Genomic DNA, 21937 nt, shown 5'->3' on the forward strand with positions numbered 1-21937 from the left:
CAGAACGATCCGCCAGTTGTGTATGGGCAGAGTAGGCCTACCATCACTGTTTTCTTAAGGGGCAGCTAAGTTAGGGGGCTGGCCCAAGGTCACACAACTAGTAAGTAGCACAGCCAGGAATGGGCCCCATCTTTATGACTAACAATCACAGCCTGTCGACTGTGCAGGTGGTTTTGAGGACCAGAGGAGATACTGCCAGGGTGCTTTGTGATGTTTGTGATGTTTGCCCATGATGTTTGCATTTCCTGTTTCTAAAGGCCAGTAAGGAGTCCAGTGTGGTGGTGTTAGAAGCTGGAGAGGGGCCTGGTTGGACTAAGGAGGGAGGTTGAGAGGACTGGGGCAGGGGCTCCCTGGGGGAGGAGGCCTTGTCTGCCATACCCTCAGCAGCAGGATGGTGCCTGCAGTTTCGTGGATGCTCAATCCAGTGCCCCCTTGAACAAATGGGAAGGAGTGAGCAGGCGAAGGGCGGCAGGAAAGGAAGCTGCAACCTGAATTTTGAAGGTACAGATCTGTAAGGGGGTGTGTAGGATGGGGAACAGGCACGGGCTCCCTTCCTACCCTCCTGCTATCTGCATGCATCCCCTGGGGTCCACGTGGTGTCTGTCTCCTGCCCCTGTGGAAATGCTGGGGTTGGGTTGGCAAGCAGGTGATATTACGTGTGGCGGGCTCATTGTTGCACCTGTACAGTCCATTTAAGCACTCCCAGAACACTCATTAACAATCACAACATCGGTCATGGGGCCTCCCCTATTCCTAGCTCCTCATGGGGCTGGGGGTGTAGAGGCAAGGCCTTTCTCATGCTCTGGTGGCCTGAATCTCATCCAAAGAGTAGATGGATGGAGCACACTGGAGTGGTGGTCCAGCAGGGGCTGCGAGCAGCACCTCGGGAAGAAATGCCTGCTCCCTCAGGGCTGATGGCAGGTGGAAGCTCTTGTGTAACAGGGATTGGTTCTAATTAGTCATCAGATTCCAACAGGGGCTGGGTGTTTTTCTTGGCACAGTAGGTCTCTTCCAACAGACCTGTTCCTGTTCTCCTTTGGGGAGTGAAAAGGTCTTTGTCTTTTGAAAAGCTCTTTCACACCCTCATTGGACACTCCTGGTGTGGCTGGGTATCTCAGGGTCAGCCATAGTGTGATTTGAAGGGTGAAGGGAGTGGCTTCCCAGACACCTCCCAGAACTCCAGATCTTAGGACCAGAGGGCATTCAGAATTCATCAAGCAGCACTTGCAAATGGATTAGATGAACTTGCATGCCCACTGCAAGTGACTGGTTCCGGCTGCCTGGAGCACTGCATTGAGAAGTCTTAGCTGCGACCAATTAACAGTATCTACCTTGGTTAGGAGAGGGGAGGGGTGCATGAAGGCAGATTTGCCTTCTCAGATCTCATTTGAATGAATCCCTTTCCCCTGGTGCCTGATTTCCGCTATTAGAGAATCATTACGTCCCGTTAAGACCTTGTCTCTCTGTTCATATTTCTTTAAAATGCATGTGTGTCAAAGAGGAATACCTAGAAGGTATTGAAGAATTCAATGATTGATTGATTGATCAGAATTGATTGCAAAAAAAAAAAAAAGACCATTCTCAGTTTTGCTAGTTCTGGAAAATGCAATGCACTGACAACCTTAAAATACATGGATTACCACTTGGCTTAGGATCTGTTTATCAGACTGCCTCTGAAGTGGCAGTTGCCTGAAAGGCAGGTCAGTTTGGTGGAAGGCAAGGCTGGAAACTGGAGAACCCCCTCTCCCACAGGGTATGCCTTGCAGTGGGGACACCAGGGGTCAGAGGTATTGAAGTGTTGACCACCTGGGGGAGGGTGCAGATCAGCTCTACTCTTTTCAGTTCAGAAACCCTTTCTTGGGAGAGACCGGTGTTCCTGGCACTCTTGCCTATTCTCTGTGGGCTATGTCTTCATCACCCACTTTGGCGGGGGAGTCAGGTTTGGGGAGAATTGAGGTTGTACCTGCCCCATTTCTTTAGAGTAAAAATTATTGGAGTTGCTGGGCTGAAGAGCAGGGGGTGGGGGGATTACATGCTAACAAGTAAGAGCCAGGCAGTTCATTGTGTCGATCGGGAATTCTAATGAACTGTTAATGTACTAAGTCATTATAGACCTAGACTTTAAAGTGAAGAGTATAAACCAATCTAGCTTGAATTAAAAGAACTTAAGTGGCAAAAAAAAAATCCTTCGGTCAGATTTATCAATTTTTCCTAAGGAAAACCGAATGGGAGGAAAGAGAAGCATTATAAATGGGTCAGTTAGATCCTAGTGAGTCCTGTAACAGTCCAGTAAAAGAAGTGTTTTGACCCAGGTCAGTGATCCTGTGCCTGAGCCTCTGTGCTGAGCTTAGGTCAGGAAAGAGGCATCATTCATTCATTCATTCATTCATTGATTCCAGAAGCACACACTGGGCACTGATTATGTGCCAGCCTCTGGGAATATGGGGATAAAGAAGATGTAGGTCCTGTCTGCATAGAGGTTTGAGTGGGGTGAGGAGTATAGGCAAGAAATCAACAGGCATTCTTGATAGAGCATGAGTGCTCAGCTTTGGAGATCTTGGTTTTCATGTCTGAGGAAAGGGGATATTCCTCTTTACCATGGAGCTCCAAGTCACTGGAGCAGCCAGAGCTATGCCAAACAGTTCACTGGGTGTGGGCTGCTCACTCCTGAAGCAGATGGGGAGGCCCCAAAACTCTCCATGGGGTAGGGGCTGCCCCCCAAAATACTGACTGCTTCTTGCACCAGCAGAGTGTCTCAGACATTTCAGAGTCAGTGTCACATGCAGCGTCTCACTGGATCTTCCTTCTCTTCTGAGAGGTCTCTTCCCTGAGGATGTTCAGGTCACAAGCATAGCTGGAGTAGAGCTGGGGCTGGAAACCAAGTACATTGGGCTGGCTCATTCCATGGGGTGAATGGCGTGGAAGATGAACTGGGGAGTTGGGATGGATCAGAGACAAGGAGAGGACAGAGATTCTAACACAGACTTCTCAACTTATGTATGACTTAATGATGGTACAACTTACAAATACTTGACTTTATAATGGTGTGAAAATGATACGCATTCAGTGGAACCCATACTTTGAATTTTGAATTTGGATCTTTACCTGGTCTAGCGACATATGGTACAATCTTCTCTCATGATGCTGGCCAGTGACAGTGAGTGCAGGTCCCAGTCTGCCATGCGATCATGAGGGTCAACAACTGATGCACTGACAACCATTCTGTATTCATCTACAGCACAGTGTTTAACCAGTTACATGAACTATTCAACACTTTATTACAAAATAGAATGGTTTTGCCCAAATGAAAATGTTCTGAGCACGTTTAAGGTAGGCGGGGACAAGCTAGGACATTCAGTAGGTTAAGGTGCATTAAATACATTTTCTACTTATGATATGTTCATCTTATGATGGGTTTATTGGATGTAACCCTATCGTAAGACAAGTAAGGGTTGTAGTACAAAGTCTGTCCTTCCTTCCTTCCTCTTGTTCTTTCAACTAGGAAACCCAACTATGTGCACTGTGCTATGTCCAAATGGTACTGGACTCTTTTTCTTTTTTTAAGTTTATTTATATATTTTGAGAGGGAGAGAGAGAGAGAGAGGCAAAGAGAGAGGTAGAGAGAGAATCTCAAGCAGGCTCCACGCTGTCAGTGCAGAGCTCAGCTTGGGGCTCCATCCCAGGAGGAAATGTGAGGAATCGATATCCAGAGTCTGACACTTAACCGACTGAGCCACCCAGGCACCCCCAAATAATACTGGACTCTTAAAGGTGGACCTCTAAGCCTAGTCTGGGCCTCCTTCCACAGTGCCACACTTCCCAGTTGGGGTGTTGCCCCAGGAGCCAGGTTGCAAGAATATGGAGAAATGGGACCACCCCAGGCCTGGGAAGATAGAAGAATCCTGAAGCTCCCCCTCCTGTCAGCAATGCAGACTCCCTAGTGTGGGGCCAGTGGATCTGGGGAGGCCCAGGCAGTGAAAGAACTCAGCCAAGGCAGAACAAAGGAGATAGAAGTTTATTGAATACACTGCAGGACAGCAGCAGGCAGGCAGGACGGTAAAGGAGAGACTCTGCCAGGAGGCAGTGGTGGGAGGCTGCAGTTAAGCAGGGAGTGAGGAGGTATGGGAACGTATGGAATGTTCCTTTTTTGGTACCTATGCCTGGTTGTTAAGTAGCCCATTGGTCAGCTAGGGCCTTTGGCTATTTTGAGATGGGTCACCTAAGGAGTCTGTTTGCACTCAGTCCTGGGGGTCACTGTGGGCCCCTTCTACCTTATTCAAGTTTCCACTGTTCAAGCCTACTGCTTAAAGGTGGCCTCCAAACCTGGTACAGTCAGTCCCTCCCCATCCAGGGAGCGGGGACCCACCCATTTTTGGAGTAGGGAGGCAGCAGGTGCCTGGACCCCTGGGAATGGCCTGCTTTGCAGATGTGATGACTTCCTCCACGTGATGACTTGGGCTGGGGAGCAAGAGGTGGGAACGGTACCAGATGGCTCTGGTCCCTTCTGCGGAAAGCAGACAGCGCCAAGAACCCTGATGTCAGAGAGGTTGATGGGCAGCTGGCTGTCCACGGGTGTGGGCAGCCTGAGGGGACTCCTTGGGGGACTTGGGGGAGTCTTGGGGGACTCCTATACAGGTTCCATCCTTGCGGACACGGGAGCTCTGGGGAGACAGATTCCACTTTGGCGTAAGGAAGAACGTCTCAACGATCCAAGCAGTTTGGGACTGTGGAATGGAAGGAGAAATGAGCACCCTGTCAAGGGAAATGTTTCTGTGAAATTGTCTTAGTTTTTACAGTTAAAAAGCATTTTATTTTTGTTTTATTTTACGGAAGTGTTTGAGGAAAGGTTACCTCACAAATAGGAAATTTGGAATCAGTTATATCTGGGTTCAAATCCTAGGTTGGCAGCTCACTAGTGACCACGGATAAGTCACTTGGTGCCTTGACTTTTAATTTTTTTTTTTTTTTTATCTGAGAAATGCTCACCTCAGAGACTGGGGGCCGAAGGGAAATGAATTTACAGAAAAAAGCTTTGTAAGCTGTTGAATGCCAGGCATCTGTTGGCTCTCTATTCTTGTTGTCCTGCAAATTTCCTTCAACCCTGACAGCCTGAGGGCTCAGGATGATTGAAATTCTACCATTAGCAATTCATTCTTTTGGGTTAAACATTACCCCTCCCCCTGGTTGCTGTTGGGGCTAGAGAGGATATCTGGAAAGTATAGTGCATGGGGACCGTGGAGTGAGGAGGAACGTTTTGGATGATGAGAAAGTTCCAAGGGTGAAGAGGGTCAGGGTGAGGAAGGGGGGCCATGAAGGTAAATGTGCCCATCTGTCCAAACTCTACATTAGGCCTAGGGGAGGCATGTCTGCTCAAAGAGGGATATTCTGGTCCCTGTTTTCTGTCCAGAGCCCCTTCTGAGCTGCCTTCCAGCCCCCTGGAGACTGCCCTGGGCCCTTCGAGTGACAGTCCATTTCAGACCTAGCTCCGGTGCTCCACCCACTTTGCCAGGCTTGGCTAAATAAAGACATAGTCCCTGTGGGGAGCTGCTGGGTCTGAGAGTTCTCCTGGGGGGCAGCAGGCAGCAGGAGCAGGCTCCCCACAGCTTAGCAGAAGCAATCACTGCCCCTCTCCCTAGATTCTGCCTCTGACCTTGGGTAACCTGGCAGATCGCCAGTGCCTGAGAGCTGGGATGGGTGTGCACGCTCAGACAGGCAGCTGGGATCTGCCAAGCACAGTGCTGGCATGGGGACAATGCTGGGGTGTGGCCTGGATGGTGCCAACATAGGCAGAGCAGTGCACTCAGGGCCAGCGGGGAGGAGGCTTGACAGTGAGCTGGGATATTTTAAGCTGATGGTAGCTCACCAGAAGGACCACTTACCAGCTCAGCTCTGGTCTCCATTGGGAAGTTGTGAAGTGGGCAGAGGAGAAGTGGGGTTTTGCAGTTTTCTCAGGACATCTGTGACTTCTAGTGAAAGAGTTTAGAGAAACAGTCCTTCCCAGACCTGTTCTGGATGAATGAAAGACACTGCCAAAAACTATTGGGTCCCTTTTCCCTCTCCTCCATGATCTCCTATGTAGGAGAAAGCAGCAGAGAGGCCCGGCACCCTGGTAGGATGAATGCTTGGTTTCTGTGTTAGAAGGGGAAAGCTCACTAGACCAGAGTGTGGGAAGACCTGCTTTCAAGTCCTGGCTCTGCCACTTGCTGGCTGCTTTGTGACCTTGGCCACATCATGGGACATGTTCAAGCTTGAGTTGGTTCACTTGGAAGAGAAGTTAATTCTGCCACGCCTTCCTCTCAGGGATGCTTATAAGAGCTTCAGGATCTTGGAGGAGAAAGCCTTGAAACTCAGAAGTGCTATATCCACATAAGGTGGTTCTGATAGCTCCCTGCCCAGTAACCATCTGCATTCCTGCATTCCTGCTTCAGCAGCAGCTTCCTCTCCCTCTGATGGGCTACCCCAGGGCCTGGGGACTCCTTGGCATGGGTGGGGCTGCAGAGATGTCTCTGAGGGCCTGGGGAGAGGCTAAGTAAAGCCAGATTCCCACCTCCTGCCAGTGCCTACCTCAAAAGAGAATGATGAAGCATGGAGAACATTGACCGAAATCAATTAGAGAAATCAATGCCCCTGAGTGCAGTATGCATTTCTTCCCTCCTAATATGGTCCCACCCACCCTGCCTCAGCAGCCCTGTTCACTCTTTGGGATCAGAGAGTTTAGTTAAATCCCTGCTGGTCTTCATTCCCAGACTAGTTCTCTCCTGCCAGGCTGGGCATCAAGGATCTGGAGTGGTCCTATGGGGATGAAATGCTGGTGAGGGGGTCAGCCTGCCATTAGGAGGGAGACAGGGGGCTGGAACAGGGCTGAGAAAGGCCCCGGATGAGCTGGGCACCATGCAGCTATGCCATGTTGGACAGGATGCTTTCTAGGCTCTTGACTTGAACTCCAAGGATGAGGCCAAACAAAGCCCGCAGCAAAGAAAAAAAAAGAAATTTCAGTTTTTAGTGTTTTCGCACTGTTGCTGGTCAGGGCAGGGAGAAAGGGAGTATTTAAGATGCTCTGAATTGGGACATGAAAACTTACAGGCTGGAGAGCCATCACTTTGCTTATTTATTTAGGGCACATGGGTTACCAGAGAGAAACCCTAGATCCCAATTGCCAGAGTTCGAATCATGATTCTGCCACTTAAAATATGACCCTGGCCAGGTTAAATCACTTTTCTTGCCTCAGTTTTCTTATTTATAAATGGTGCTGTTAAGAGTACTTGCCCCACAGAGTTATTACAAGAATTAAAGAAATATCAACATGTACCTTGCCATAAAGTTTTAATTATTTTTTTCATGACAGAGACTGAGAAGTCAGGGCTGGTCACCTTCTCTGTCTTGACCGCGGAGTAGAAGGCAAATTCCCTCCTCCTGGGACTCCATGACGAATCTGTCACCAACAGCTTAAAACTTTATCTTTACGGTGCCTCTGACACCTTTTCCTGTCCCCGCCCACCTCCTCCAGTCCTTGCCTACCACTTCCTGTCTATGCCCACCACCACCTCCTCTTCCCCCCACCCCTCACTTCCTCCAGCTCTTGCCTACCACTTCCTGTCCAGCCCACCACCACCTCCCTTCCACGCCCACCTCCAGTCCTTGCCCATCACTACTTCCAGTTCACGCCCTCACCTCCTGGTCCACACCTGCCATTACTTCCAGTCCCTGAGTCTTTCCCTCCTGCCACACCCACCACCACCTCCTGTCCTTGCCAACCGCCTGCCTGCTTGGGTTTTGGGCCCTCATTACCTTAGGCGAGACTGTTAACAATTGCCTCCTAACTTCTCTTATCTCCATCTTTCACAGAATTGTCAGATCAATCTTCTGAAAATACCATTTTCATCACGTCACACGCCCTCTAAGAGACCTTCAGTAGCTTGTAGGGGAGCAAGTCCAAAGCCTTCCCCGCTTGGTCCTCCACTATGCATCCCAATGGGACCTTCCAGATTTTCTCCCACCAGCTCCTCCCAACCTTTTCCCCTTGGTTCCTCCCCACTCTTGGCCAGCTCAAACCTTTACCCCTGTGATTTTACCTTGGCTGCCCCTTCCCAGAATGCTGTCCCCTGTGTTCAGTCAAATTCTACCCATCCTCCAGGTCCAGCTTGAGTCCTACTTTCCCAGCAAGTCCTGAAATCCAGTGGCACTAACTCTTCTTTTCTCTTACTTGGCCCCAGTCAGTGTTCCCTTGGGTTGCTTACTCTTCATGGGTACATGACCTAACTCTATGTGTAAATGCTTCCATGGCAGGAGCAGTCCAACACTGTGTTGGGGATAGAAAAGGGGTCCAATAAGTCGGTGCTGCTTGATTGGTTGCAGGAGACTGGTGGGCTGCTGTTCCATGTTTGTTCCTGACATGTCTTAGCTGACATTTTTTTTATCCCTGGTTGGCTTTTATCTCTGGGGCAAGGGAACACCCAGCCTTCTTCCCTCCACTGAAGGAAAGTAAGGGATGAGATTCTGTGGGGGCAGTACAGGTCTGGTCAGCTGAGCTCTGCTCAGGCATGTGCACATGCCTGTGTGTGTAAGCGTGTGTGTGTACTGTGGTGGGGCTGCAAGCTCCTGCCCCAGTCCTTCTTCCCTCTCTGCTTCTATTGCTCTTGTCCTCCAGAGAATCCACTCCACAAGATGCGTAGGTCAAGAGAGATGAGGCAAAGGAAGAAACAAAAGGCCTAAGTGTTCTCCTTCCTTCCCCTCTGCACATTATAACTTCTGGATCTTTGATGGTGGAAGGGCAGGCAAGGTGGGTGGATGGGCACGAGAGTTACCTGCTGGTTAGCTCAGGGCAGCTGGGGTGGGCTCAGGAAAGCAGTCTGAAGGATACAGTACCTGGGGGTGTGAGGAAGTACATCAGTGAAGCCCAGGTGCTTTTGTTCACACATGCTCACTTGCCTTTCTCCCATGACTCCCTCTTGCAAGATCTCCTATCCATCATCCTCTACAAAGTAGTCTCTATTTCCCTTGAATAACTATAGCTTTTTATCTTCCCTTCTTATTCCGCACTAAGTTTTATGCCTTGTCATAGGTACCCAATTCTTTTTTCTGGATCCCAGAGGAAAGGGGTGACATTTTATGAACAACTGCCTATGAACCAGGCATCTGACTAGCTACTCTGTGTACAGTATCTCATCAAATTTCCTTAAGATTTTTTTCATCCTCATTTTATAAAGATTTTATAGATTAAATTGTCTATGGCTAGTATGTGTTCCTTTGTGTTTCCTCTGCAGATCCTGGTGGGGCGGGAGGCTTACATATAGCATGTGCTCAGGAAATAATGGTGTGGCACCTGGACTCCGCCATATCTAAGGGCAACGTAGGTTGAGGGCTGGGGTCAGCAGAGGGTGGGCTGTATTGGGAAAGGCTTGTATAGACAGGGAGGAAGAGAGGGCCCAATGCCAGAGGGCCCCACAGCCACAACAAGCTCAATGGTGGTCTGGCTGGTGTTGTCTAGTGTCCTTGTTAAGGCCGGTGATGCCTAGTCCCTGAAGGGCCTCAGCCACTCACCTCTTGCTACCAGATTCCCCTCCTGCCAAGAAGACAAGTCAATGGGAGCCATGCCTGGTGTCCATTGCTGCTTTCTCAGCAACCTTCACCAGAAAGGGGGTCAGGTAAAGCTCCCACATGTGTTTCAGAAAGTTGTCCTTCCATATATGTTTATTTATTTTTGAGAGAGAGAGAGAGAGAGCGAGAGAGAGAGAGAGAGCACGAATGGTGGAGGGGAGGAGAGAGAGGGAGACACAGAATAAGCAGGCTTCAGGCTCTGAGCTTTCAGCACAGCTGTCACAACCCAGGAGTTGTGAGATCATGACCTGAGCTGAAGTCCTAAGCATAACTGCCTGAGCCTCCCGGGCACCCCCAGAGAGTTGTCCTTATGTCTAGCCAGGGTTAAAAGACAGTTAAAGTTTTAGAGGAGAAAGAGCGATGTGTTGATTTGGGAGCTGGGAGTAGAGTTAGCCCTTGGAAGAGGGAAAAGCTGCATGGGATACCAGAGCGTGGGGATGGTGGAGGGAATTTGGGCTACCAGAAGTCCCTGAAGTGGGGCAGGGGAGGGAGAAATTTTATTTGCGGGAGCCTCCTAGCCTCTGGCCTCCAGTCTCCCCAGACTCCCCAGCAGCATAAGCCCTATGGGCTTGTTACCCTTTCATCTATACTTTTCCGAAGCTGCTTCCTTAAGTCCCCGAATTCTGGAAACGAGGCAGGGAGGTCTTGTCGGTTGTGAAGTCTTTTCCTAGAACAGAGAGGCCCAGAGGAAAGGCAGGGAGGTCTGCCCTGAGGAGGCTTTCCCCAGCTCTTACCCCAAGCATTCTTGGACCCCGTCTCCCACTCCTTGGGTTCGGCCGCACCTCCATAGGGCATCATTCAGTGGAGGGCAGGGGGAGGGGCTAGGGCTCCCGCCGACGCCCCAATATCAGCAAAAGGAGAGAGGTATTCGAAGAAGACCCGCGCGCTGTGCTTCCAAGGCTGGGGATCTGTGTTCCCGCCTAAATCCGCAAGATGGAAGTTGCTCCCTCTAGCTCTTCCACTAGCGAAGGCTGATGGTTTTGTGAGTGACCCTTCCTTTCGAGCCCAGGTCGATTTCTAGCGTTTACTCTTTTCTAGAGACTTGTTCATTTAAACATGCATGGTAAAAGACACCACCAAATACACCTTAGATCCGGTTTTGAGTAGCGCCGAAAGTTTACGAGGCACTGGGTGTACCCCACCCCAGCACCCGGGGTGCGCGCCGAATGTAGGAATGTGTGCACCAAAGCCGAGGGACGCAGGCAGCTCGAACGTTGCTGAGGATGTGTCAGGAGGAAGAGTGAAACTGGGGTGCCTGGCGTGCGTGGGCGTGTCCCCCGCGTGTCCACCGCCCCGCCGCCTCGCCCCCTCTTGCTGGAACGTGCCAGCAACCTCACCTCTCCTTCAGCCCTTTCCCAGCCAGACGCTTCCTTTTTGGTGCCTCTGGGCGTTTACTGTAAATTCCGTGACTAAAACACGCCGGTGAGCCCGGCCCATCGACAGATGGATCAATCGCCCCCTTCTCGGCTGGGGGAGGGGACCCCTCCCGGTGCCTCCGAAGCGAGGAGCTGCCGGTTGCCTCAGGAGAGCTCTCGGAGCCCAGCCCGTCGCCGAGCGCGGGCCGCCAAGCTTGGCACGGAGCCCTGGGCCGGGTCGGTCTCCGGAGCGCCCCCCAGGGTGGGGTTCCAGCCCCGGACCGATCCCTCTGGTGCGGTTCGGGCAGGTCCGCTGTTCTAGGAGGCGGTCAGGGCGCTCAGGCACCACGGCCTTCCTCCCGCACCAGGGGAGGAGAGACCATTGGGGAAGGGGAGTCTCGAAGGGCTGCAACGCCGGGGCATGCGGGGCGCCGGGGGTGTGTAGGGAAAGTTCTCGAGCCCCGCGTGGAGAGCACAGGTGTATGCGTGTTCGGGGCTGGACCTGGGCAGGCAGGCTGCGCGGGGACGCTGGGGGCTGGCGCTGGAGGGGGTCTTTCTTTTCTCTAGCACCTTCGGGGAGACACTCTGCTTGGACTCCAGGGTCCAAGGACGCTTCCGCTTGAGGAGGGTGGAGCCCCTCCTCAGACCCTGGCCACCAGGCCTGGGGGGTTTTCGAGCGCCCCTCCCCCACACCCCGGGATAGCTGGGATGTCCGGGACTCCCCACGCCCTCCGGCCTCAGCTGAGCCTCCCCAGGCCTCCAGGACCCGTGGGCCGAGGCGGCGGGGGCAAGGGCAGTGGGGGTTGGAGGGCGCAACCCGCCTGCCGCAGGGGGAGGTCTGGTGGGGCGGCGGGGGAGGGGAAGGGTGCGGAGCCTTTGGTGGGCTTGAGCCGTAGCCCCGCTAGCGGGTCAGTTTCCGGCCAAGGCATCAGGTCAGTCCCGAGAAGGGCGGGCGCCAGAGCAGAGGGAGTCAGCGGCGGAGCTCTCCTCTCGTCCAGCGTTCCCCGGCGCCACCGCCACCGCCGTGTCGCCACCGCCGCTGCAGAGTGTCGCTTCTCCGCCGCGCTCCCGCTCCCCGCGCCGCCAGCCGCCTGGGAGCCCGAGCGCCGAGCCCCGGGCGGAGAAGAGGGGCGCGGGCGCGAGAGCCGCGGCGAGGGAGCCGCGAAGGGGGAAGGGGGGGCGGGCGGAGGGAGGAGCAGGGAGAGAGGGAGAAGGGGGAGGGAGGGAGGAGAGCGAGGGAGAGCTGGAGAGAGCGAGAGCAAAGAGCGAGAGCCAGGGAGAGGAGAGGGAGGGAGACGAGAGAAAGACACACGCACGCAGATACACACGGTCACTGGAATTCCATTAGAAAAAAGTGAGACGAGCAAGGGTTAGCGGGAGAAGATTTTTTTTTGTTTGAATCTTTTCTTCGTCTTGGTGCGAAAGAAGCGACTCCGGGCTCTCGTCCTCGAAGCTCCCACCGGATTGTTCCTTGGCGCTAACACCCGTCGGTGGATTTCTCTATTTGCATTTTATTCTGACCCCCACCCTTGCTGCTTCCTTCCAGCCCTTCACTCTCAAATCGCCTCTCCCCCACCTCCCCAGTCCGCTCCTGGGAAGCGCAGGGGAATTGGACCCGCGGAGACTCGCGCCTTCCCGGAGCAGCGGAGGGGAGGACAGAGCGACGACCGGGCTCTCGGCTTGTAAAGCAGATATATCCTCACATACGTGTATATTTCATTTTAGTGGGCAAGAAGGGCGTCGAGAGGCAGCCCACCGCCCTCCTTACCCCCCACCCCAGAGGCGAGAATCGCAGGACTCGGGATCTTCATCGGGTGGACTAGCTTGGGATCTCCGCATTGGATTTGGGGCTGATTATCACTGCTTGGCTATTATTATTGTTGTTGTTATTATTATTTTTTACCCAAGGGAGAAAGAAAAAAAAAAAACACAAAAAACTGTGGGATTTATTTAACATGATCTTGGCAAACGTCTTCTGCCTCCTCTTCTTTTTAGGTGAGTACCTGCGGGCGGGGACGGAGGAGGGCCGTTTGTCCGCGGGAGCCTGGGGGGCCGCGCGGGGCCGCGCGTTCGGGCGCCGGCAAGAAGCCGGGAACGCGGCGGGCGAGCGGGGCGCGGGCTGGAGACCGGCGGGGAGAGCGCGCCGCGGAGCGAGCCGGGCCCCAGCGCTGCCGAACCGAGCGGGGCCGGGCGGCGAGGATGCGGGCGGAGGGACGCGAACCGCTGCTGGCTGGTTACGAAGGGGCTTGGGAAGGAGACGTGGAACACCCTAACCATCCCCGCACATACGCACGCACACACAGGCACACTCGCTTACTCGCACACAATGCTACTAGCATTCATTTCTCCCAAAATAATGGATTCAAATTGCGGCAACTTGAGAAAGAATTGCAACTCTTGATTTGGAAGAGAGGAAGGTGGGTGGGGAGAGGCACAGTGTCGCGGAGAGAAAAATCATGCCAGTTCCATCTTTCTTGTCGGCTCCCGGATCGACTCGGGCGGACAGCATGGGTTTCTCCAGGAGCTCCTGCTTGGACGTGTGTGGGGGCAGCGATGGCAGCCATCCCCTCACCTGCCAATCAACCTCTGGAAAGTGCATCCCGCTTCCCGCACCCGGAAATCCTTTCCAGTGGCCCCGCTCCCTGGAACACTTTTCAAGTTTCTCCCCACCCTTTGCCCTTCCTGTAGCCCAGACCCAAGCCAGATACCTGGGCCGGAGTGGAGGGTTTGGAGCAACCATTCACTGCCTATCCTTCACCACCTCTGGCCGCGGGGGCACCCTGTAGTTTGTAGGAAGAGGAGGGAGGTCAAAGTTTGCTTCCTTGGATGAAGAAAGAGAGGGATGTTGGAAGAAAGAGATCCGAACAAAGACCAGTGCCCATTCTGTAAGCCCCCTCCTCCAAGGGCAGGGAGGAGGGGCTGCCTGGTGCCCCCGAACCTTGGGCAGTCTCTTTCCCACCCAGAATTCCCAACCTCTCACCCCCTTTTGTGCTATGTGAAATCTCAGTTGCTTGGGAAATAGGTTCAGAGAGAGCATTCTGGGAGTGGAGGTGAGGGAGAAGGCGTTTCTGAGGCCCTGGGCAGACCTGGAGTCCCAGGCAAGGCTGCTGCTCTGGAGAAGGTGCTCCAGAGAGGGAGCTGGGGAATGCATGTGTTGAGGGAGCACACATCTGCTTCAGTGTGGATGCTCTTCCCACCATCCTGGCCTGCGATTAGCCAGTGGTGAGCCAGGCTGCCAGGCTGGGTCCAGAGTGTACCCTTTGCCTCCTGGTGGAGGGGAGAGGGGAAGGCCTGAGGAGGTAGGTGCCTATCCTGGAAAGATTTGGATGGTCTAATAAGTGCTCTCTTGACTTGAACAGGGGATTTGAGTCAATATTGGTTGGGCACTGGACCCTTTGTCCACCCCCATCCTTTGCCCCTTCCCAGAAACTTCCTAGGGGGCTTGGCCCTGCTCTAGGGTATGGCCTTGGAGGTCCTGCCTTCCTAAGTCTGAGGCAGCTCCTCTCTTGGGTAGAAGAGGGTGTGGGAAGGAGCTGGAGAGGTACTCCAGGCCCATTGTAATCCTGCAGCCCTTCCTGGCTACCCACTGCAAGTGGACTCTCATTCCAAAGGGGTTGTTATAAAACCTGACCTTTTCTCCCACTGCTGGTCTGAAAATCCAGCTTTTTGGGATCAAGAATGAGCAGGGCCAAGAAGAAAAGAAAATTATATTTCAGGAAAAGCAACCAGATTGTGCGCTGCTGAGCTGTGTACACCCCAGAGGGGGCTTCTAATGTCCTGGGATAGAAAACAGCAATATGGGCCCCTTAGTGCTGTCTCGGCACAGAACACCATGTTGCAGGCAGGCTTTTTTCAGCTGAGAGGGCTGAGGAGTTGACTTTGTTCTCATGATATAGGTGTATGAGAGCATGCATGCATGCATGCGTGTGTGTGTTTGTGTGTGTGTGTGTGTGTGTGTGTGTGTGTGTGTGTGTTTGCGTGTGTCAGAGATGGACCCTGGGGGCTGAGTGGTGAGAGGAGGAGTAAGAGCAGGGGGTCAGCAGCCCTTTTGGTCAAAGCCCTTCCCTTGAGATGCCCCTTTCCAAAGCCAGGGCAGGGGAGGGGTTAACTGAGTGACCACAGGATATTGGAAGGCTGTGGGTTAGGCCCACCAAGGAGGAAGGGATACGTTGTTATTAAGGAAACTTCAGCCTCAGGGCCACTTTCCTGGCAAGGATCCTACTGTTGGGAGTTGGTTGGAAATTCCACTTGGAGGAGAGGTTTTGTGGAGCCTGAGACTGGGTAGGCAGTTTCAGTGTGTGAGAGGCACGGTGAAACATGTTCCCAGGAGCACAGGTCTTCAGTGAGCACCCCCCAAGGTTCTGAGTGAGGTCTTGGGGTAGAGAGGCCTTTCTGGCCAGTCATCCTGACCTCCAGTGTTGACATGCCCAGGGGGGAGAATGAGCATTCTGGCTGTTGCCAAGATGTTCAGTACAGCTCCACGTAGTCTCTCGGTCCCCCTTGTCTCTAGAAGCTGTTCCACATGTCTTTTCTTGATGGATCTGAGTTTTTTCCCTGACCTAGAACTTGGGAGCATCTCCAGGGTACCCTCTGACCTTTACTCTTTTGGAATTCCTGGCCCAAGGCTCTCAGTTGCTATTTCTTTCTCTTGCTGGGCTTGATTGGTTCTGGGGGTCGTGACGCCAACTAGAAGAGCCAGGGATAGGTGCAGCCAGAGAGTTTGGTGAGAGGATTCACTGGCTCTCTGCAGAGCATCTTCCTGCCCCAGTCACATGTGCCCGCTGGCAGGATGGGGGGAAGCCCTTGCTTTTGGCACAGGAGCCCAGGATTCTGTGAGGATTGTTCCATGGGGCTCCGGGCCCCACCTGCCGGGCATGCAGGGTAAGTGCCTTTATTGCCCCAGTCCCCTAGGCCAATGTCCTGACCTTTAAACCTGCCCACAATGCTCCTTTCTCAGTCTGTCTCCGACAGTGCATCCTCAGGCTCAGTCAAGATAGGAAGGGAGAAAGCTGCTGGGATGTTGGGGTGAAGTCAGTGGAAGTCCTAGGGCTGGGTTATTCTTGAGCAGGCAGGCTGGCTGGCTGGGTGGGGGCAGCAGGTACAAGTGAGGCTGGGTCAGCTCAGCTGGTTGTGGGTGGCCCACATGCACTGAGTCTTGCTCAGGGACCTAGGAATTTGCTGAAGCCAGGAAATAAAGCTGCTGCCTCTGCTTGGGTGGAGGACACCTCTCCAGCCAGTGCCTGGGCAGATGCCCCCACTCCATGCTGGCTTCTTCTCCGGTCTTGTCTCAGCCTGGCCACAGCCTTCAGCTCTTCCTGTCCTGGGGCAGAGGTATGGTCAATGGGAGAGGTATTATCTTTTGCTCTGGCCTACCCCTTCCTCCTTTACTTCCTTTTCTTGTGGGTGGGTGTCCTCCCTTCCAGCAGCAGATTCCTTTTCCCTCTGCAGCTGTAGGGAGTGACAGGCTCGTGGTGCAGTGCTCTGCCTCTAGGTGTCGCTCTCTTCCTGCGGTAGCACCCCCCCCACTGTGAGCAGGGCCTTCTGGGGGAAGGAATGAGAAGTGGCTGTTCTGGATAGGGAATGGGGTAGGGTGTGTGTGGGGGATTCTGAGGAGGGGACTTCTGGCCTAGGATCTTACAATGTTTTGGGCTGGATGGAATGGAGGAGGCCTCCCAGATCACTCCTGGGTCTCAGAAAAGGCAGTCTTGGCTCTGGTGCACAGAAGAGCTTTTTCTAGGGCAGAATCTGGAGTGAGGGGCTTGGAGAGGACAGGGAGACCAGGGAAATATCTGTGTCTAGAGGAAACCATTTTGGGAGCTTGATTTTGACAGGACCAAGTGAGCCCTTCCCTACCCTTCACTTCTGAATCTTTTTCCCTGAGCCCCTTCCTTCAGAGGCCTGTGGGTTTAGATGCTCTGAGGGTGATGGGTAAGAAAGGTGGCTGAATTCTGCTTGTTCACTTTTGGAGAGGTGAGGCTCCATGTGCAAGGCCAGGGTCTGAGGAGGGAAGCTCTTTCTCTTTTGTAATTGGCTTATTATTTGGCTTTTGGAAAGAAAAAAAAAAAAAGGAGAGACAGAGGGGGACAGGGTTTCAGGGGAGGGTGGAAAGAGAGGGAAGAAAGAGAAGAAAATAGTAGATGCTATAGAGAGAGAGTGAACAAGAGCACAGAGCTATTCCAAGAGCAAAGGTGATGGAGAAATAGACCTTAGGAGGAAGTCAGAGAGAGAAGTGTGTGAGAGAGAGACATGGAAAAGGCCTGTCCGGACACACACACACACACACACACACACACACACACACACAGGAAATCGAGTTGCTTGTCAGGCTTGCCTGCAGCACTTTCTGTCAGTGGGGCTGGGGTAAAGCTTGTCTACAGAAATCCTGTTTTCAGCTCTCTAGCCAGTGTGCAGTTGGACTGGAAGATGTGGAGGGTTGGGCCGGGGAGGGGTAGCTGCTCCCTTCCAGGCATGCCTTGCCTCAGGCCACAGTCTCAGGCTTGTCTCTTGGGGTCTTCTCTTAGGGTCTGGGAACTTAGAATGGACAGGTTAGGAGTCTGAGGGATCTTTTCGGCCTGTGTGTGACCTTGAGTTGTTATCTCCCTTCTTTAGGTCTCAGTCCCCCCACCCCCCCAACCCCATGGTAAAATGTGGGGGCCGGACACTGTGTCTCTAAAGTCCTAAAAGACTAGGAAAGTTAAATAATATTCTGCTGCTTTCCTGGCTTAGCCCGGCATGTTGGCTGGACCTCTGGCTGGAACTGAGGTTGATGGAGGTTTGGGCAGCAGGAAAGTGAGGGTCCCCCTCGGCATGCTCAAGCAGGTCCTGCAGCCCCCAGCTCTCTGCTGAGGCTGTGACCTTCTTCTCTGGCCTCCTCGTCTTTTACAGGGTCTGTGGTCTCTCCGAAGGATCTTCTGGCTTTCCCGTGCTCTGCTCCTGGGCCCAGGGCTGTGGGGTGACAGGGTGGAATCGGAAGGGAATCTGGTAGAACCAGGGCAGAATGACAGCTCGAATTCTTCTGGTTTGAGGAGGGGTGTTGGTGTCTTGGAGTCCTTTCACAGCTCTTCCTCTGACCGGCTCTGTGGTGGCCTTGGTGTGCTTTGGAGTAAAATGGGTGTGGAGTTTCCCAGAAGGGCGCAAGCCCCCAGGCCTGCATCTTGGGTCAGAGATGACGGCGGCCCTCATTCATGCTTGTCTTCCCTCCCCACCACCCAGACGAGACCCTCCGCTCTTTGGCCAGCCCTTCCTCCCTGCAGGGCCCCGAGCTCCACGGCTGGCGCCCCCCAGTGGACTGCGTCCGGGCCAATGAGCTGTGCGCCGCGGAATCCAACTGCAGCTCCCGCTACCGCACGCTGCGGCAGTGCCTGGCGGGCCGGGACCGCAACACCATGCTGGCCAACAAGGAGTGCCAGGCGGCCCTGGAGGTCCTGCAGGAGAGCCCTCTCTACGACTGCCGCTGCAAGCGGGGCATGAAGAGGGAGCTGCAGTGCTTGCAGATCTACTGGAGTATCCACCTGGGGCTGACCGAGGGTAAGCCCAGCCGGGCCTGGCGGGGGGTGGGGGTGGGGTGGGGGTGGGGTGGAGGGATGCGGTGGGATGGGGGTGGTGGGGAGGGCTGCGCAGGGCGGAGGGCGGGGAGGTGGGGCAGGTTCAGGGTAGGACTTGGTAGTGGAGGGAACTGGCGAACTCTCTGTCGCCCCCTGCCACAGGGGCCTAGAACACAGGAAGTAGGGGTTGTCGGAGTCAGCCTGGAGACATGGAGGAGGAGGGAGAGTGACAGCTGGGAAGGAGACAGGGCCAGGTGGTGGGAGAAGAACGAGGCTGGAGAAAGGAGAGAGTAGGGTCGGGAGAGGATGGATGGACTGATGGACGAGTGAAGTGGTAACAGAGAAGGGGAGGCTGGGGTACCCAGGCAGATGGAGAAGGGAGGGTGGGTCCTGTGCATGCAGAGCTGTGCTTCCAAGCAAACCAGTCCCTGGGACTCCCCGAAGCCCTGGGCGCTCAGCGAAGGGCAGTCCCATTTCTGTTCTTCCTGCTGCCAGGACACCTGCTCTTCAGGTGGCTTCCTGACTGCAGGGCTGGCCTAGGCACCTTCTATAGGGCTTGGGGCAGTGTGTGGGCAGCAGGCCGCTTCAGGTCCCAAGGTGGCACCTTACCAGCTCCCTCCCCTAACAACCCACTCCACACACCCCCATCCTCCCCTCCAGACTACAGTGTGGGGGATTTGTGTACAGTGCAGGGGGATTGGCCACCTTGGTTAGACGTTCATTTCTTGATTCAACAGCTGTTTATTGAGAGGTTCTCATCTGCCAGGCCTGTGGGAACAGTGGAGAACAAGCTGGGGTAGCCTCTGGCTTCTTGGAGCTCAGAGTTTGTGGGGGGATGTGGATAAGTGAGGGGCTTTCTGTCACTTGGTGGTATGAGTGCTGTCAGAAAGCACTGGTGCTGTGGTAGCCCAAGGCAGCCTCTTATGAAATCTACAGAGTCTTCCTGGAAGAGGCAGCCTCTGATCTGAGACTAAGGAGTGAGCTGCAGTTACACGGTGGGGGGGAGGGAGGAATGTGGGGAGAGTGTGGGAGGTGGAGGGGAGCTTGGGCAAAGACTCCCAGAAGGGAGTTGCCGGTCTGCAAGTGACTCAGTGTAGTAAGGTGGGGGGTTGGAAGTGGGGATGGGGTGAGGAGAGGGGAGGGATGTGGGACCTGGCGGGCAGCAGCTTGGCCAGCTGGCCAAGGACAGTGGCAGGAAAGAGGGAGGAGGGTTCAAGAGCTATTTAGGAGGTGGAATCAACAGGTCTTGGTGAAGAGAGAGGACTCGAGGAGGGCAGTTTTCTCTTTTGGGCAACTGGGTTGGTTCATAAGAAGCAGCCAAGGGGGGAGAGCAGGGAGATGATTCCTTTATTTTGGGGCACATGGCTCTCACTGGCCATGCCCTGCACACAGCTGGAGCCCAGGTGGGGAAGTGGCGTTGGACATGGAGATTGAGGAGCCACCATTAGCCTGTAGGTGTGACTGGGGCCATGGGAGTGGGTGTGCACACACTGAGAGGAGGGCAGGGACAGAGCCCTCAGGACTCCCAGCATTTAAAGATGTGCCAGCAGGGGAGGGAGAGGGACCTGCAGAGGTTGGGGGGAGGTGTTGGGAGAGAGGTGGGAGGTATATCAGGAAACCTGGGGAGGAGAGAGGGTCCACAGTCTCTAGGACATGTCCCTCATGCCTTTGGGGTGAGCATTGTAGGTGGTTGCTGGGAGCAGAAGCCTGGTTGGGGAGTGAATGGGAGCTGGGGGCTGGGAGTGGTGACTGTGGATGTCTTCTAGAACTTTGGTGTGAAGAGGAGAGGAGAACAAAGGATGACTTCTTTTGTAAGAGGTGAGAGGGTGGAGCAGCTTGAATTCTAAGGTAGACTGGGAGTGATAGGGATGTCGAGGTGAAGAGAGAGGGCTGCACTGTGGAACAGTGCCCTTGATTAGCCTCGGATGGAGGAGCAGGGTGCTGGAGGGAAGGAGGAAACTGGGATCTGGTGTGAGGCTGGAGAATGAGGGATTCCTGACCAGTGGCCAAGATGGTTCCAATCCGCCTTGAATTTGGAAGTAAACTGGGCATGTAATTATGAACAGTGTTACCACCATTAATAGCAAAGTAATTCCTCATGTGTAGGTCTCCTGTTCCTAGTAGCTTCGAGTCCTAGAACTAGAAGTGAGCAGAGAGGGAAACACTGCCACAAAGCGCGTGATGTTTATTCTCTGCAAGGCAAGGAGCGGTCTTCACCCGGAGGATGCCTCTGTAGTGCGTGAAAACTGAGGTTCCTAATTCAACAGCTGGCTTGTTTAGTTTCTTGTTTTCTTTCCCATGGTCTTCAGTCTCAACCCAAGGGAGGCTGGGTGGCACTTGTGGGTGGGCTTGTTGAGGGCTTGCAGGATGGGCTTGTTGAGGGCTTGCAGGACGGATGCACTGGGGAGGGGACAGAACTGCCAGCTGGAAGAGCCAGGTGGGCCACCTGAGGGCCACCAGAATGGCTCCCTTTGGCATCACCGTGTCAGAACACCAAGAACCTTCCTGATTGCAGCCAGGCAGTGAGGCATTTGGATGATAGCAGTGTGCGTTCTGTGCATTTATGCTGCATCCTGCCATGTGGTCTTCAAGGCCCTTTCAACCCAGGAATGTCAGCCTGGAGAGGCGTGAGCTGGCTTGTTGGTTCCCTTACCAGGCAAACATCTGTGTAGCCCCGACTGTGTGCTTCAGAAGGTGAGAACACAGATTCAGCCATGGTCCCTGTGCTGGCAAGCATACAGGCTAGGAGACCCCTCCCCTGGGCCAACTCTAGAAAAGTAGACTCCCTGCTTTTCTCCTTCCTCAAAACCTACCCTGCCCCCATTCCTGGCTCTTAGGAGTCAGAGGTATTTTCTGCCCAGGGTTGGCCAGGGAAAGCTGAGAGGCCTTTTAACAGCAGGTAATGTTCCTGTGAGTGACAGGATCCACCTGAGGGTTAATTATTCATGGTGTGGGATGAGTGGTCTCCCTGGGGGAGGCTGTAAGCACTTCCTCCCTATTCTTTAATAACAGTTAATAACCTGGCTTGGGCCTGGGGCAGGGTGGGGGATTGTGGAGTGGAGAGATCTGTGCGGGTTTGGACTTTGATTGTGGCTTCTCCTTGGCCCTGGCTGGTGGGTGCGATTCCTCTCTTCTCCCTCCACCTGAGGCTGAGCTGTGCCTAGTCTGAGGTCCTTAGCAGTGGATAGAGCTGGCGGTGGCAGGACTGTGGCCTCTGCTCAGGTCCTAGATGGTCCCAACTGCAAAGACCTAGAGATCATTCCATCCCACTCCCACTTTGGTGGGGAAGCTGAGGTGCAGGGAGGGGGGCTGGTGGGACCAGGGCCCCCCGGACTCCTTATCCAGTCCCCTTTCCAGCTGCCCTGGAGAGATCCTGTGGTCTCAGGCTCATCTTCCCCTTCTGTCACACCACCACAACCACCAGTATCTTACATGGTGGCA

At 54.0% G+C, this 21937-nt stretch overlaps 1 protein-coding gene across 4 annotated transcripts in view; it reads left to right on the forward strand.

Moving 5' to 3' along the window:
• Positions 1–255: 255 nt before the first annotated feature.
• GFRA2 (GDNF family receptor alpha 2) overlaps positions 256–21937 on the forward strand; it is a 97182-nt gene continuing 75500 nt past the window's right edge. The window contains exons 1-3 of one of the 4 annotated variants that reach the window (XM_042934661.1): positions 256–501; positions 12861–12947; positions 18165–18479. In XM_042934661.1, the coding sequence (XP_042790595.1) occupies positions 441–501; positions 12861–12947; positions 18165–18479 (463 nt within the window). In that variant the 5' untranslated portion in view covers positions 256–440. Of the gene's footprint in view, positions 502–12244; positions 12948–16038; positions 16284–18164; positions 18480–21937 lie in introns of those variants that run through there. The other 3 variants (XM_042934663.1, XM_042934664.1, XM_042934662.1) reach the window with 3 other exon arrangements.

Source organism: Panthera leo, chromosome B1 (genome assembly GCF_018350215.1).
Source record: "Panthera leo isolate Ple1 chromosome B1, P.leo_Ple1_pat1.1, whole genome shotgun sequence".
Lineage (NCBI taxonomy): Eukaryota > Metazoa > Chordata > Mammalia > Carnivora > Felidae > Panthera > Panthera leo.